Genomic DNA, 18,792 nt, shown 5'->3' on the forward strand with positions numbered 1-18,792 from the left:
AGTGTGAGCTCACAGAAGAAACAAAGAAGTAGGATAGTCGTGAGCCTAATTCAGTATTATGCAATGAAAACACAGCAAAGAAGGAAGGAGACACTAAAGAAGAATTATGCAGGTTTCCAGGTTTATCCAAACACATTCAGAAACAGATTCACTAAAAAAATCACCTGAAATGTGACTTCTCTATTTGTGACATCTACTAGTGCATATGGCATCACTAGATAGCATCATTAAAGTACATGTAACAAAGACCTGATCCAGAAAAGTTAAACATGCAAAGTACTTTCTCCAATGGTCTTTGAACATAATCCACCTGAAAATGTGAACACTTGTTTGTATCAGGTCTTGCATGAAGAAAAGAGAATTTCAGTGTGCTGTAATTTATGTTTCCTCTTTGCCAATGTAAATCGAATTACTTTTTGTAAATGACCCTTGCAGGTCTCCAGTTTGCATATAGTGAGATGCTGAGTGGAGCTTTTATTCTTTCCCACATAAATCCTGACGGTTTGATATATGAAAACAGTGACAAAAAAAGCCAGTATCAAAACAAAACCATCTTTGTCTGCATGATTATACCATATCAAATTTCTGGTTTGAGGCACAACTATAGCTGTACATCTGGGTGTTTCCCTGGGGTTTAAAGTAGGGCAAGATGTCTATATATCAAAAGTTACTTTTCTGGAGCCCTCAAAATTTCAGTCTTTTGTCCCCCAAAGCAAGAACTTCTGCAACGCTTATGGAACCCCAAACTTAATTTCACTATTTGCTAGTAAAAAGGTTCATTAAACTGAATCTGAGAAAGCTAAGGGTTTTTTTTTTCTATGAATCCAGCATGCCTTTGGAAATAAATGTGATTACAGGCACATCTAGAGCTAGCCTAGTTTCTGAGAGTATTTCTCCATACAAAGCAGAGTAGGATTCTATGCAGTAGAATTCTATGACTCTATCAGTCTTTTCTTCGGAAGGAGAGTGGAGAAAGGAGGGGATCTACTGATGTAACTTTGTCAGTTTTATTAAGATGGAAAACCAGAGCTCCTTTGTGCTTTACACTCATGGAGATCCTTCCTTTTTCCCTTGTAATTGACAGAAAATCATCTTTTATACAGTGAAGACTGCAAGATGCTTTTCCTGTTCACTTAATGATTTTCTACCGAAGACTTTTTCCAGCTATTGTTTGGAAAAGAAAGAAATTATATTCGAAACATCTGAAACACACCCTGCATCTCTTTATATCACCTTCCACTTCTGCTGTTGGCTACAGCTGTTTTAGAGACAGAGAACATTGATTTAACTCAAGTTCAGCTGAAAGCAAATAGAGATATACTAGAAAATCTTGGATCCATAAAGGGACTTGTAGATTCTGTTAGGGCCAGGTGTCTCACATTTTAGAAATGAAATGTTAGGCAATGAACACCTAAGTCTCCTTTAGGAATCCAGTCCTTTCTTACATATTGGCTTTGGTGGCTTCATAGGTGTCCAGCCAGCGCACTCAAAAGTAACCAAATAGTTAAGAAGGTTATCAAATGATTAATTTAGGAAATCTAATTCAATTTACTTTCAGTAAGGAATACAGTTATGCGTGTAAGGGATAAGAGAACTATTTGTGTAAGTGGCTAAAGAAAAACAATCCAGAGAAACCACAATAGAAAACAGAAAAAACTACCTAAAATCCCTTTCCTCTTACTACTTGCATTATTCTGACCTTCAGCTGTGTTTGACAGAAACGCTTCTTGCTGAAAACTGTACTTGAATATGGGATCAACACCATCATAGTCTTACAACATAATGTTAAAGCATCATTCTTCAAAATAATTAATCCAGACACTGCTTCACAAAATATCTGTACTTAATAGTATCATATTTAGTTTAAATTGACTATAATATCAATCTGTTAGAGACAACCCAACCTGGACGCAGTTGAACTGAAACTTTTCCTGGTGTCACTTGTGTATTTGTTTCATGGTCACTGGGTATTGTGACATGAACTGTGGGATTTTCTAAAAAATCCGATTGGCAGCCTCTTTTCATTAAATTGAAAACAGTGTCACAGCGTCCCTTCTGTGTTGCGTCGGCCATGAAATCCTGTTTTATAAGAGACAAAAAGTACAAAACAATCTGAGCTGAAAAAAACAACTGTAATATCTTCAAAGGAAAGAGTAAAACAAAATAATAGTCTTTGAAACAGTAAACTATGCTACTACAGTTGCATAGATTGTAGAATGAATTCACGGAAGCCATATGTTTTCCATAAAGGCAATGACAAAATACTTAAATTAGAAGTTAAACCTAATTGGCACGATGACTTTTTTTCTACAAAGGACAAAACTTTTGTATGAGAAAGAGGATTGCACAATCAGAACAAGCTGACTTTGGAGAAAAAGGAAACTATGTACTGTCATTATGTCACTAAAAAAAGTTCTGTGTTATGCTATGAGTTAGTTATAGTAAGAAAGTGTCATTCACATGACATCAAAATGGGTTAGTTTTCAGAGGAATCCACTGGTAATGTTACTCAGCCTAATATTTAAAAGTAGCAGCAGAAGTTAGCTTCATAATTTATCTAACCTGAATTTGTCTATCACAAATGTTTAGGTTTTACCCCATGCACTACACCAAATCCAAAGACCAGCTGGACTATATCATTTCAATCCCCAGAAAGAGGAAGCTATGAACTACAGGCCTGGACAGCTTAAGATGCCACCAGCATAAAAAAGCCCCTGTAACAACAGAAAAGTGATTAGGAGTAGGATGATCTCAGAAGCAGCACATCCTTTGTTGCAGTGAAAGAGCAAAGTTGCCGAAATCGTGCCAACATGATCCAATGCAAAATTCCTTCCTGACCACAAATCTGGTGATTAACATGATCCTGATCATGCAAGGAAAAAAAAAAAGACAAGATCCTTTGTACTCTTTCAAAGCACTGGTCCATCCCAGCTACAGCTGGAGACCCAACAATGGACAATCTCTGATATTTCAGAGGCAGATGAAGAAAATAAACAATCAAAAAGTGGATACAGACAGCTGTGTATTAGAGAATAGAGACATCCAGACCCTGAAAAGACCAGAGAAAGTCCCTGTAGAATGAGACTTGACAGCTATGTATCTTGTTCTCCAAGTTTCAACTCATTTTTGTAGTTTATCTCTGATATTTTTTTCCATAACCATCTTTAATGTAGAAAACAGAGACTACATCTTTTTGATGTATATACATTTCAAAAAGGTAGATTTTTAAATGTATAAAGAACTTGGCTGCTCATTGTTATCACTAATGACTGATAGATATGTAGCATTTTGTGAAGTTCACTGTGTGGGGGTATAAAGTTGAAGTATCTCCAGTGTACCTTGGGGCTGATTTTCTCATTAAAAACATTGTTTAGATGAAGCAGGCATGCTAAGCTGAAAACTGTCCCTGTAACTTCACTCTGGGAAATGTTTATCTGCATTACTATGGGTTTTGCCATTCCATAACCAAGGATGGTTTGGAGGAGAACTGGCCATCAAGAATGGTCAAAGTGGCTTTGACAAACCCCTGGTTTCCATGAACAGTTCACAGGATTGACACGAGAAGCAAAGAAAGAGAAGCAGAGCAGAAGTGAAACCTGGTCAAATCTGAGCACCTAGTTAGGAGACCTTCTGCAGCTTCGCAGCACTGGAAAGCTAATAAGTGCTGTTCCATGGCAAATACAGATGTAGCAGGGTAAAATTGTGCCCTTTGTAAGACAGGACAACCAACCACAATAATGGACCAGACCACATTGCAATCCATTGTGCCACCTACACACGTCCTAAGGCTGCTCTGGGAAAACAAGCCATATTCTCACAGTTCGCAAAACAATAACAATTTCAGAACAATTCTTACTACCTAAGATCTATCTTCTGTGATAATTGTCAGAACCAGTCGTTTCAAGTATCAAAATAAGAAAAGGATCACTTTTTCCATTCATGACAGGGCCATAAGAAATGGTGAAATCAAAGTTAACTTCACTGTTAGTAAAGCTTTTGCTAAATGTAATAGGTATATACGTATAGACTTGCTCTGATATATAATGAGGACTTAATATAAATTACTGATAAGTAACTTTGCGTTTGAAGCCAAAAACTGTTGAACTCTCAAAGCTACTATAAGTCTGCCAAAGCTGTCTACAAAGCAGATGGAATGCATTAAAAAGTTCTCACTTTATTTAAAATTACTGCAATTTTCCAAATAAAAGATTGTATTTTCTCCTTTGGAAACAAAATATATTTCACACGATTTCTCAGGTTCTGTCTCCAGGGGCTATTATAAGACTTTATTGCTATTTCTCACTATAATTTTCACAGTTTAAAAGTCTTTTATCTTTACAAAGATCAGAAGAAGCTAAAATACAAAGCCAAACACAAATATGCAAAATGCCATACCTCTTGAGCACACCATCCACACTCTGGACCCAAAGCAAGACACTTCGTGCATGTTACTGCATTTGAAGTGGCACATCTGTTTTCCGCTGCAATGAAATACAAAACCAAACATTCATGATTTATGATGATATGTGGGAATTGTAAAATACCTAATTTTAAACCAAGATTTCCAAAATTACTTCACCAGATTAAGAATGATGACAACGTATCCAAACAGAAGTAAAACAGAACAAAGGCAGCCTGGTGAGGGAATACTTGCAGCATTTTTTTGTATTGACAGTCTAGAACTGTATGTACAGATTGAAAAAACTCCATTCTCAAGGCCAAATTTTTAATATCCTGACTTAAAATAATTTTGAAGTGAAAGTTTATCTTTGGCATGTACCTTGTTGACTTACTGTGTAACAGAAAAAAATAACCAGGTAGCTTATCTCATAAACATTTTCCTTTTAAGTCATTTACACTTGAGTTATTCATTATTCACTCTGCATGGAACCGAAAATATTTTCTCACCTTCTATAAATATTCTCCCTCTGCATTTTCTGGAATGAATAGTTTCCCAGAAGAGGCAGGTTTTTCTTCAGAAATGAATTCAAATGTCTCCAATACTATGTGTATCACACATCGAAGAAACACCATTCTGTACTAACAAAAACTGTAAAAACTGTGCCTTCTAAGAGGTCTGTCAGCAGAGTCCTTTATATCCTTTTCACATATTTGTTTTATAGGTCATTATTTAAGTTACTAGTCTTTGCTGTGAAACTTTGGCAGTCGGAGTTGAGAAGAGATAGCCTTTTCAAGAGACTCGGTCAGCTCAACTTGAGCACCATCATCAGCGTATCCCTTCAGCACATTCAGCACAAGACTCTTGTAGACCAGTTGTGCCTCTATGCAAAACAGAATTCACCTGTCAGGAGCTATGAGGAAGGCACATGATACAATTCTTCAGTGCATAGCACAGTAGCAGTGCTGTTTAACAACACTGTTTAGTTGCATATTGAGAATGGCATATTTTATTATTTTAAAGCATACTGGAAACAAAATAAAAATTAATTACTGCATACTGGAAAGGCTAAATTTTCTAAGTGGCCCATCATGAGAATGTGCATACTGTTATACCAAAAATGTCTGAAGACAGGTTTGTTTTTCATCCAAAGTTTTTGGCTACATGCACTGTCTCTCAGATTATTTCTGTCCAACCTGCAATAATGCAAACCATCTCTCTTTTTAGAGTAATGAGAGCAACTTCTCACAGTGGAAAGCTGCATTAGGAAAACACGTACTAAAATACATTTGTATCTTTATTTAACTGATTTCAACTATGGATTCAAAGATGAGATCCCATGTCACACAAACAGCTAGTCCTCAACAGGTCACTCTGAATAACTGATGATCCGAGGAACTAATCACAGCTTGCAAGTTATTACTATCAACAACACATATACTGTTATGAGTATTAAGACAGAAAAGCCTAGTACAGCACAATTGCAGCATTATACTGATAACATACAGGTTAGTAGCAATTTCATTAATTTCAAAGGTCAGACCTGTATTTCTATTTCATATAGACAGCTGTTGATAGTTTTTGCTATGCAGGCAATGTGAGAAAAGATTGATAAACTTTTACAGATATGATAGAAACAATAAACTGAAAAGCAGCTCAGAACAAAGGGAAAGCTGATTAAGTGGTGGGAGAGGTGGGCAGGGATAAATAAAGCTGGAGTCACTAAAGACAGAGAAAATAAGATAAAATCCAGAAGGTTTTTGTTTGTTTCTTATAAAAATAAACACAGCAAGTTTGACTTGGATGTGCAATGAGAGCAAGATCATTCAGCACTGACACAATAAAATTTCTTTGCATTTATAAGAAGATGGCAACAGCACTTTATGTTCTGTAGTCTGAAAGAGCAGACCCAGAGGCCATAGAAAAAGTTACCACAAAACGCAGCAGAGGAGAATGAAGGTGAGGATTCCAGGTAGGTACCAACATACACAGGGCTGTGGAGCTTGCCACAGACCTTCTTCTAGACAGCATTGGTAAAATGCAAAAACAAGATGAAAAGTTTTTGAAGGAGTAAAAATAAAAGGAAGGTAATTGTTCTTGGCACAGAAACACCACTCCCATCTTCAGCTGGATACCAAAGACAACAGAGATGAAAGGCATTACAAGAAAAAGAGGGTAAAAAGTGATGGATTCAGTAAAAGTGTCAAAGGATAGGGAAAGAGAAAAATTGCTGATGTGCAGCATTAACAGTGGGTAAAGACCATGGGACAAAACATGACAGAGAATACTTGAACTTTGAAGTTATCAACCAAGTAACATCCACCATAAGAGACAGAGCTGTTCTGGTAAGAATAAATAGTTGACAGAAAGAAATGAGAGAGCTGTGTATCTAGATATACAGATAAAGAATAAGTCAAATTAATTCCTGGTCATCATAATCAGTAAACTAAAATAAATCAAATAATGAGTTTGGCCTAATTGATTTCCTGCAGTAATTTCTGAGAGTCCTTTTATAAATGTATAATTCTATCTGCATAACATACATTTCCCAAAATTAAATGCCACTGACCATGTGAGAAAACATGAATGTCTTACTGTAACATGCACTTGCTAAAAAAAATAGACTGGAACAACTGTACTGTATTTACAGATGCACCAGAGAACTGCCGAAAAAATAATTGCCCCTCCCCTTTTTTTTTTCTGTATGGCTAGTTTAGGTACTGAACCTATTGAATCTTGATCCAGTTTATTAATACAGCCTATGTGGTAAAAAATGAGGTGATGGGTGAGCATGTAGGAGTGTGTCTTTCTAAACTGATACAGCAGAAGAAAAGATCTTAAAATCCAGTTTCGGTTTTCAATGTGATCATAGCAGATGAAATGCTTTAACAAATGAGATACACAGTATTGCTGGATGCAAATCTCTGTGCTGATAACTCTCCAGTCTCAAGAGCCCCATTTTCACAACATGAAGTCACAGATTGGCACTTGACAACCTTGGTACCATTGGCTTGAAAAGCTGAATTTTTTTTGGACTAAAGAGAAACTTGAAAAAGGTTTATTAATGCCCAAGACACATTCTGGCTACATCACTACTGTCGTTCCCAAGTACATAGTCCCTGAGAGCAGTAACATTTATGGACATGCTTTCATCCACCGAATATTTATTATTTAGTTATAAGCCTACTCTAAAACCATAACTGATTTTGTATAAACTTCTCAGTTTCTTTTAAAAATCATATGCTAAAGCAAGAAACATTTTTTAAATTAGTTGGCTGAAAAAGAACTGAGATTTTTCCTGCCACTTTACCAAAAACAGAGTCCAGACAAGACTGAGTTACTGTTCAGCCAAAGCTAAGGGCAAGTTTCTACTGGCTTCATTATAACTGATGTATGCCAAAAGGTATTTTCAACAAGGGCCAAATTTTGTGCTGGGAACTGCATAGGCATATGCATATAATAAAAAGTGAGTGCAGCAGGTTAAAATGCACTTTTCCAGCCTCCTCCACAAAATAAAACCTGCTCCAACGACTGCCGCTATTGACAGTGATTGCAGGTGTGTCAAGCCTAAACCCTCAGCAACAAGAGGGATCAAGGCAAGACAAATATAATATATGTTATAATCATATCCTGCCTCCCTATTATGAAAATAACTTTATCATGATCAGGGTATTTATCTCAGAGATGGAATAACAATAACGCAAACTGGTGTTTGAAAGAGGATGTTAAACATGTTTTCAAACAGACAGCCAAGAATTTGGATTTATATCAACTGCTCTGTTGGTACACGTTTGTGCTGGTTTTGGAGTGTGTACCATTTGCTTTCTTAAAAGAGAAAAAAAAATATATAACCAGCAGTTTATACTCCCTGATCGTGGTCCTCACACTGTTAAACGTTAGTTAAGGCAAGAAGATCCAAAATTATCTAGCCTCTGCAGAGCTTTTTTCCTGAAATTTTACATCCACTCTTGTTCTAGAGCAGCATCAGCCACAAATAATGTGGCCTTTACTACACCTGTGTGCCACAGCATCACTTAGGAGGAAAGCTGCAGCTTTTATGCAGTATGCTGCAGTTATCTTCACTTCTCTGTCCCCAGGAGCTAAGCAACATGATTCCTGCAGAGGGGACAGGCAGTAACTGTCCCAGCCAACACACAGCTTCCCAATTCACTTGCTCTGAATGTGCAGATACAATGAAAAGCATTGTAAAAATGCTACAGAGGGGGGATTTTTTCCATTATTATGGTGTCTGACACTTACTTGCTAGAATTACAAGTTAAAAATGAGTGCCTGTGCTTTAATCGCCAATCCTAAAACCTAATCCTGGCATTAGGGTTTTTTGCATCTTTTTTCCAAACAAGCAATAATCCTTTCTACCCTTTGTGCACAATGGCATGTTTGAAAAACACACTTTGTCACCACCAGTTTTTCCAAGAGGGTTACAAGGTACACCTCAAAATCAGATTTAAGAGGTACTCACCCCTGCCCAGGAAAAGAGATTTCAACTTGAATACTGTACCTCTGTTATGCTCTGTAATGAATTCCTAAGATTACTTAAACTGAAATACCAGACAACTTTTCTTCCCTCTCCCTTTTTTCTGTTACCTACTGGATTTGTTAATTGGTTTCACTTCTCTATTAATGGTCGTTCACTTTAGTTCCGCTATTTAGACAGGGGCTAAGAGGTACACTGATTTGAAAATATTTAGCAGCAAGATAAGTAACAGAAACCTAAACTCAACATGTAAGAGACATATGTGTTTGCTAAGAAAAAGAAGGTGTGTAAAAGAAAGGTGAAAAACATGACTGACATTATTAAATCCTGAGACCTGGAAAAATACTTCTGTAAACCTGGCAAGTGAGGAAAGGAAAAATACTTCTGTAAATATGAAAAGTGAGTAAAAGCATCTGTCCATTAAAACAAACAAACAAATGACAAAAACAAACAAAAAACCACCCTAGGCCACCTTTTTCTACTAGTCATTCAAAAAAGAAAGAAAAGCGTTTGAAATGAAAAATGGCATATTTACTGGAAGAGATAAATCATAACATGGTTACAGAGAAGATAAGAGATATAAATGAGACATAAGTAAGAAGTACACATGCGCATCTGAATAAATGCAGTGAAAAGAATCACTAGTGAAGAAGTCCTGATGACTGATATGGCCTCCCATTCCTAACTGCCAACAACCCCCTGAGAATTTTGGGGTTCCCCAATGAATCTGCATTACCATATGAACACAGTACCCTACGAAGACAAGAGGCAGTACTGAGAGCTACACAAACGATTTCAAAAGCCATCAAAATGCAAAGTAATGCAGCAGTCTGCCTCATTGTGTGAAAGTTAATGCCTTTGCAAACTAAGCAGCAAAATAACCAAGATCTTCCTTTTTTTGCACATTGTGTAAGCTATGAGTGATGCTACTCGAGAGAAACAATGCTGGATATCAGCTGAACAAGGCAAAGGCATCAGGGGACGAGGAAAAGGGGGACACCTCTGTCAACATGGCATTAAGAAAACTCTGGCAGAGAAGAACACTTGTAGCTGATGCTGGAGGACAGCAAATATATCAGAAGTCTGCTGTGTAATGGCACATGGAGATGGAGTTCCCAAGCAGTGTATGGACACTTCCATAATCAGGGAATGATCTAGATCTGAGGCCTCAAGGAGGTATTCCTGACATGTCTCAGAGCCTAGCCTCATCTCTCTGAAAAGTTCCATCACTCAATGAGTATTGCACACTAGTCAAGATTTTCATGTAAATATATCAGTTTAGAGGATTTAGAAAAATTTGTCAGAAAGATGCATAAAGCAGCATTTTGGAAAAGGTACTACCCAAAATAGATACTGGTATAGTAGTAAGGACTCACAAACACAACATTCAAACCTCAGCCTCAAACATGACCTTGACTGTGGGAGGCAGAGCTATTGGCTAGTCCAGACTGACTTTGTTCCCAAGCTGCAATACAGAATGAAAACAAGCGATGTAACCTTGAAATTCCTCACAACGCACAATTTTTGTTCCCTGGCCAATTTTTGCTGCAGCCTCTCCTTTCTATGAAACTTCCTGCTTTTATGGGAGATGGTTAAATTTTGTTGATGCAATCCATGCCTGCAAACAATGAGTCAAAGACTATTTGGTTTCTGCAACCAACCTATTCCGTCTCTTCCAAATAAAAGCATACTGGTCAATTTACTCTGATTATATCATTAGAAGATACTCATTTCCCACATTCATTAGCTTTTATGGTACAGGTTTGATGATCCTATTTTCACAGCTCTGCACCAATCAAAATGCAAAGCATATGGAACCAGAGAGCTTAAATCTTTTTTTTATTAAATCCCTTGATTTAAAGGGAACTTCAGGCTGCGCAATGCTGTGTTAATTCCCTTGTTTCCTAGGAGGGAAAATGGGCATCGCAATCATTAGACTCCAGTAATTTCCGTCTGCTAGAATCTCCTTCGGAGCTGGCCAGCTTGGATACAGTCATGTTGCTCCAGCAAAGCCTGGAACAGCTACTGCCATATTTCATCACTAATTTTATTTCTTGTGTACTAGTAAGCACTACCAGCAAGTAGCACATCAACAACTTCAAATGGACAGTATATTCCTGTATAAACTATATACTATTCTGGTATACACTTTACCTAAATTTGAGGTCATGATGAGTACAAAGATAGACACGAATGCATACTTTTTGCCTGCAAAGATAAGTCCAAACTGTATTTCCCACCATTTTCTATAGCTTCACCTCTTCAAACCAGGCCCTCCACCTCCAACCACCTCCCTTATCTACCTTTCTATTACACATCTAGTCTTCACCAAATTCTTGCTTTCTGTTCCTGCCGCTGTGCTTTCATTCAGAAATCCAGAAGCAATGCAGAGAATGGGCACCAGATCTGGGCAACAGCTCAAACTTATTTCTTTCCAGGGAACATCACCATAGACCACCCAGTCCACAGGTTCTTAGTCCACAGCAATGCAAACAGCTCAATTCACTTACTTTTATCTGCATATACTGTGATTTGGAACAAACCTACTCTGTATTTCAGACTGTAATTCACACGGCTGAAAACCGAATGGAACCAGTTATTCAATTCTGAACACAAAATGGTAACAAATTGTGAAGCTACCAAAGTTTTTCCTGAAACAAACCAAAAGCCCCACCCCAAACCAAAAACTGTGTGCATATGTATCTTAGGAAGACATGTCAGGGTTAAAACAAAACAATGAATATATATTACACAGTTTACATTCACATTAAGAAAACCTCAAGAATATTAAATAAAAGCTAAGACTGGTATGAGAGAGGATAACCACTGCTCTTCAAGGACTTGTGGTATGTAGTGCACAAGTTTGGGAGGAGCATTTATTCAGCAGGGCTATTTGAAAAATGTTACTGCCTTCTGGAATACAAAGCATTTGGTATTTGATATTTCAGTAATTTTCTTTTCAATAGGGTTTTCAATTTTCAAACATGGCGATTGGCCCTGAGACAAATGGAATGTGGTAAAAACTTTTTGGGATTTTTATCTCAATTATTTCTGTTACTTTTATGCTCTTTGAATGCAGAAAGTGTGATAACAGCACAAAAACCTCTTAAGATCCCATTTGATGATTAACAGCTAAATTACAAGTCCTTCAAAAGTAAGTTAAACTACAGTGCTTTTCTGAATATATAGATCAAAAATGGATGTACACAAGGCTCTCCTATGAGAATACTGAGAAATTAGTTCCTCAAATAGGAGATACATGCATTGTTTGCAAACACTAAAAAAATATATATATACCAACCCCCAACCATACCTGTCTATGAACAGACACTGGCGAACCTTCATTTTAGGTTTATATGAGCCTGGTCAGTTTTTATAATTTGGGGGCAAAGATTACACAAAACATGACCACAGCCTACAAAATATACAGTCTCGCATACTAACTATAACTACTGGTGCACATATACTGCTTGAATGCAAGCTCTTGCTTGTGCTTCTGCAAGTGAGTATTCCTGTATGTGTATGGTCTGCAGGTGCAGTTTAAATGCTCTGTAAGGGACAGCCTTCAAACACACGAATTCTAGATTTTAAACAGGTAGTGGTTTATTTAATGTTCTGAAGTGATGGCACAACATTTTTGACAGCAAAATGCAATCCAACAGTTTTGCTTAGATTGGAAGAGCGTGTTTGCTGATGTCATTAGTTTTATTTAGGTAATTTTGCATCATTTCTGCCAGAGTATAAATTGTCTCAAATGTTCTTATTTCCTGGGAGTCCTGTTTGTACAAGAAGATGTGATTTCGGTTCAGCTTTCCAACAAGAGTTTCCAGTCTGAGATAAGCAAGTTGTCCTCAGCACAGTACTAACCCCTGTTATCCTGCAGAGATGAAATGGAAACAAATTGTACTCTTAAGTACAATAGAACAAGTGGAATTCACTTAGCCTAATTCCCTTGAATACCGAGAAAGGAATAGAATTTATTTTGGAAAGAGCAGTTACTGGTTTAATCAGACTTGGACTACTTTTGTGATGCCACCATACATCATGCAGCTGTATTCCTAACACAACTACAACAACATTAAAATAACAAATATACTTAACGAATCAAGATTTGAACCCAATGAAATACTGTTGCTAACAACTTAACTCTCAAGTCAGTGGGCAGAGAAGGAGCCTTAAGAAAAATAAAACCCCAGCATCCAGGAACATTATTCCACCTGCATGAAGCTACAATTTTTTTTTCTCCTCCAATAATTATACTTAAAATCTCTGTCTTAGTATCTTCTGATAATTATAAATACTTCAGACTCATTACTGTCACCATGGGTAATAGCAGGCAGAAATCACCGCAGTCATATGACAGTGAAGTCATGGGAAGCATAGAAACTATATGAAGAAAAAATTATGAGCTTTGCCAACTTTTAAATTTAGGCAAATATAGTCTCATCTAGAAGTTGCCTTTTTGGCAGCTTTCTAATGCTGTAAATTCTGATCATCCTGAAACACATTTTTCTCGAGGGGTTATTCTTGTTCTGCCACCAGAACAAGGGGGAATCCTGAATGGCTGGCAAAAAGCTTACTTTTCTTCTTGAAGAAAGGTTCCATTACAGTGGACAGTGAACTAATTCATTAGAGCCCCACTTCCTTCCTAAAAGCTAAACTAAATAGCCCAAGTCCATTTATGTAAACTGCCAAAAGAAAAAAGAAATTATCTTTTAATAAAGTTCAAGTGCTTAGAGAAGAATAACAGACCATATCCTACTTTGTCCATCATAAATTATGCCTGTTTAAGCAGATCAGAATGATGTATCACATCTTTCCACTGGTTAGACAGAAGTCAGCAGTTATTAATGAACACATACAGGAGCTTTGAAGACAGATTTTGCTGGAAAGAAAGGTGTAAGTAGAAACACCGATGCCTTAAGAATTTGATTAAAAAAAAAAAAAATAGTTTATTAACACAAAGAAAACGATATTCTTCTCCAGATTTTTTTTTTCAGCACATTCAACTTGACAAAACAGATTTATACCAAGATGTCTGCATTACCAGTTACAGTAAAAGCACAGTTAGTACATATGATCCTTCTAAATATAACATATGATTTTAGTGTCATCAATGTATTTCAAGAACACTGAGCAAACTTAAAAGTTCAAGACAGAAGGCCATTCTGCTTGTCTTTCTTATCCTGACTCATTAAAACCCACTGCCTGAAATACACCTATCTAAGAATAAAAAAAAGAACAGTTTTGCTACACGTCATTTTTAAAATGTACACTGATGATACATAAACTAATTCATGTATGTACTGTAGATTTTATGTGTACAATAAAGCCAATGTTTCCTATGTTAGGCCTTTTCTAAAAAAAATGAGATCCCTACTTTCTAACTGAGAAGATTAATCCAACTTTCTGAAAAAATGTATGTGTAACTTTGGCATAAATATGTTCCTTTGGCAATGTGCAGATCAGCAAACCTCCCCCTTGCTGTTCCTCAGAATTGCAACCTACAACCATGTTCCCTCTCAAAAACCCAGGTTGGCTTCCTGAAGATGGTCCTATACCCCTAGGGAGTAGATCACCCACGCAGGCTCAGGAAATTAAAAATGGATTTTTTTCTTCTTCTTGGATTGTTTTAAGCCTTAGGAAAAACAGTACTGTCTCAGTGCTGAGTACCCCATACAACACAGCTTCTTCCAGAGCCCCAAAAGGAATTGGGCCAGCACAGAAATCAGCAGATGAACACTGGTTAAAGTTACCAAAATGTATCATTTATTTCAGACTTTTTTGTGTGTGCAGGAACAGACTTGCACCACCTCTCTGCAGAAACAGATCTTCCATGGGTGGTTTGAATGACTTTTTCTATTCCTTTGAGAAGTGACACAGTAATGATTTCTGAAACTTTCTAACTATAGGGAACACACATAAGAATCTGATGTGACAAGACTGGCAAAGCACCAAAGACCCCGTCAAGGGAATGTTAATGAATTATGTTTGGCATCAGAAGTCATGCTATTGAGATAAGTCAATTAATTGTTGTCCCTGCTACAATCACAGATCACTTTCCCCAAACCCCTAACCGGTCTTTCCAAATGACACCTGTCAATCACGGCTATGTAACAGAATTGTTGCGTGGTGGTTCTCCAACTCTTAAATTAGGGATAAAGATTTTCACGCCACCCCTGTGTGCACATCACAAGTAAACTCTGCTTACTAGAGCTTTGTACAGGAATGGCTACCTAGATATTTTTGAAAGCACTAAACACCTTTTTTTTTTTTTTTCAGATTTTAATATATGTAAAAACTGGGCTTGAGACACTATAGAGTTTTGAACCAATGTTCTCTGTTAATCTTGACCAATCAGTCTTCCCTATTTAAGCCCTACATATTCCATGTGCTTATACAGCAGATAAAAACTAAAGAGTTTCAACAGTTTAGTTTCTGCACAAGGTGAGTGAACTCTCTCTACTAAAGTGAGCACTTACACAACTGATTAACATAATGCATATACATTCTCTTGCTGTAGAATCTGTCTTTTATTCAGTTCACTGGTTTACATCTTTAGGAGTTTGTCAGGTTTTACTGTTCAAATATAAATTTGGGATTTGTATAAATCACTATGGAACTAGCTCCATTCTTAACTCAGGTATTTGTTTCAGTTGGCTTAGTGAACTGCAAATTTCCTTTGGTGAAACTTACTGAACAAGGGACCCTTTGTAGAAGGCGGCAACACTAACCTTTTTATCCAAGCTTGCAGAACCTTTAATTTGGGACTTGAAACTTTATAGTGTTGTGAGATTTCTTTTTGTGTTCCTCATAACTCCAAACCTGTAGTTTTACCTTACCTTTACTTATCCCTGAGCAGTAACTCACATCTCAAACTGCAGCTTGCAGAACAAATACCTTCAGTAGCATCAAACTGTCTACTTTTCAATTAGAAGAGCCACAAAGGCTCCAACAAGAATGAATAAACTGGAGTCCCATGTACATTTCATGTTCATTCCAGTCTCTTTTAGAACTGGAGACTCAATGCAACAGACATACAGGTTCTGCCAATTCTGTACATACATAAAATGAACTCACTGATGGCACAGGAACAGCATGATGCTCCTCTCCATGCCCAGCCCTGCCAAGGCAAAAGCAAAGAGGAGTGGCTGCTTCGACACAGCTGTGCTGCCAAATAGCTGTACATGGAGCGGCTGCCCAGAGCCTCTCCCAGAGCAGCCTGCAGAAGTTCAAAGAATCCAGGAGGTGCTGTACAGGATGCTAGAGCTATCACAACCAAAAATAAAAAGCATACACCAACAATAATAATGAAAAAAATAGTGTTCATTCATAGAAAAACAAAACAGAATACTCTTTTTGCTTCAACTGTAGCTCTACCCTGTAAAGTGATTATGTATGAAGGAAAGAATTCAGTGTGACTTTCAGCTTTCATAAATTAGCAGAGGTTTCAAATGAAGAGGAAAAAACAAGGTCTATCTGAGTTATAGTCTGCCCAATCTGGGAGCTATTGTCACAATAAACACATAACCCATGACGTTATCACCCATGTAAATTTTCACAATCAAGCACAACGAAGAGAGTAAGCATCCTTTGGAGAAAAAGCCCCATGCACAACCTTCCCCTATGGCATTCTGTTCTGATGCATTAATTTGCACTAGTGTGCATCCAGGAGCTACACTCATGAGCAAGCACAACACTGCACTCAGACACAGAACTATCCTCTCCATAAAGTTTCAATTAGCCTTTCAACTCAATTACATTGCATAAAAACCAATGTGGGATACTAAATACAAGATGTCATGTTTCATAAGAAATTTAATAATATTACATTTCATTTTTCCTATTGACATTTAGTTTGGTTTTGAATTCAAAATATGAAGCCAAAAAAGCAAAATAAATTATCCTACAAAAGTTAACAAATTATTCCATTGTTTTTAATAGCACTGGGAGAATCCCACTGAATTAGGCATGAATTTGTCACATATGCAATAAAGAACTTAAGACTAATACATTGTTCCCATTGTGAATCTTATTTTTAGAGGTTACATGTTAACATTTTAAATTAAGTCCAGGCTTAAACTTGGGATATGCAATCACTCCACAAGGGGAAAAGAAAAAAAAAAAAAAGGAAAAGTGATTGACAACTTGATCTGCTTTTCTGACTACTAGTTGAAATTAAGATCCTTTACAAAACACTTGACTAACCTGATAGCTCTGTCTGATCAACTGCTGTAACGATCTAGGGAACATTTGCAGAGTCCTCTCAGCTTGCATGCATCAAACCTGATGCCCAGGGGTTTTGGAAGCCCTTCCACGATTTGAGTTTACCCACATTTACCAGAGCCCTGGCCACCACCAGTACTGTGTCAGGATACACCGCGCCCCAAGGTAAAATCTTCTCGTAACTCTACCCATTTTTAACTCTGCCACTTAATGCCATATAAAGGATGTAAAAACGAGTGTATTCATCCTTAAGAACTGTCCATCCGCAGCTTGTGATCCCCCGAGGGGTCTGTGAGCTGTTCCTCGGAGGCTTGCAGGGAGTGATCGGGCACTTCAAGACCCGCAGCACGCTGGAACGCGACACTCCCCGTGGGCTCCCCATACCCCCGGAGAGCTGTCACGGCTCTGTCAAAGCTGGATGCCCCCGGGATGGACAATTAGAACACGAGCTCGCACTAATGGCGCTCAAGCAGTGCGAAGTTTGGGCAAGGGCCAGCCGCCCTCCCCTCAGGTACCCACCGCCCGCCAGCTCCGCCGGGCCGGCCGGGCGACCGTGTGCCCGCGGTGCCGGGCCGCCCCGGCTGTCAGGGCTGTGCCCCAGAGTAGCCGCCGAGCCTGGTCATGCCCTCCGCCCACGCACGGCCCCCGTGCGAAAACCAAACCCAACCACCACAGCCCCAACCAGCCAAGGGCACGGCGAGTAGCCCGCGGGGCTCGGCAACTTACGGCGCTGGCAGAGTCCCGGCACGGCCGCCAGCAGCCGGGCCGCCCCCAGGAGGGGTCCGGGGCCGCGCTGGCACTTGGGCACGGAGATGATCCCCGCGGTGAGGCACGCCAGCAGCGGCACCCACATCATGCGCCGCGGCCGGCACCGCTCCCTCGCCCTCTCCTCGGGGCCGCGTCTCGGCGCCGCGGCGCGCTCAGTCCCGGCCCCCGCGGGGGCGGCGGCGGGGCCGGGGGAGGGGCGGCGGCGGGCCCGGCACAGGTAGGGCGGCCGGCGGCAGCGGGGCGGGCGCGGGACGCCGCATCTCAGGGGCAGCGCCCGCTGCGCCTCCGTGCCCCGCGAGAGGCGGCTGCCCGGCGGCAGCGGTGGCGGCGGGGCCCCGGCCAAGCGCGGAGAGTTGCTCCCTCCTCCGCCTCCAGCCCGGCGCTCAAGGGGCGCCCCGCCGCCCGGCCGAGGGGAGGCACTTGGCACGGCGCGGGGAGCGGCGGCGGTTCCGCACCTCCCTCAGGGGAACAACCGCCCGGCGGCGGTCCCCGCCTTCCCCGGCTGCCGCCCCCCGCCCGCCCCCGTCGCGCACCGCCAGGTGGGCGCTGCCCGCCGCCCGCCCAAGCTGCCGTTGGGGCCACCTCTCCACGTCGCGGGGCTGGGGTGGAGGGGAGCACGGGAGCGCGGCCCGCGCCGCCGCCCAGGCCCGCAGAGCCGTCGGGCCCCGCGGCAGTCGGTGCGCGCCAGGCCCGCGGGTCCCCCCGGTTGCTAAGAGACGGCAGCGGGGCAGGTTCCGCGGACGGGGGCGGGCGGGGGCGGTGCCGGCCCCCGCGATGAAGTCACTGCGCCCGCCCGCGCCTCTTTGTTCAGCGGCCGCTCGCAGCACCCATTGTTCGCGCCGCAGCTGACCTCGCCGCGGGGAGGCGGGCGAAGGCCGCGGGCACGGCGCTGCGCCGCCCGCCC

At 40.2% G+C, this 18,792-nt stretch overlaps 1 protein-coding gene across 2 annotated transcripts in view; it reads right to left on the reverse strand.

The window, feature by feature from the left end:
- ITGB8 (integrin subunit beta 8) overlaps window positions 1-18,553 on the reverse strand; it is a 47,960-nt gene extending 29,407 nt beyond the window's left edge. For both annotated transcript variants that reach the window (XM_082045423.1, XM_082045424.1), the window contains exons 1-3: window positions 17,847-18,553; window positions 4,396-4,481; window positions 1,905-2,079 (exon numbers count right to left, since the gene is read on the reverse strand). In XM_082045423.1, coding sequence (XP_081901549.1) covers window positions 1,905-2,079; window positions 4,396-4,481; window positions 17,847-17,976 — 391 coding nt within the window. In that variant the 5' untranslated portion in view covers window positions 17,977-18,553. The remainder of the gene's footprint in view (window positions 1-1,904; window positions 2,080-4,395; window positions 4,482-17,846) is intronic.
- Between the last annotated feature and the right edge of the window lie 239 nt (window positions 18,554-18,792).

This window comes from Streptopelia decaocto (assembly GCF_964273445.1).
Source record: "Streptopelia decaocto genome assembly, chromosome: 2".
In the NCBI taxonomy this organism is placed as follows: Eukaryota; Metazoa; Chordata; class Aves; order Columbiformes; family Columbidae; genus Streptopelia; species Streptopelia decaocto.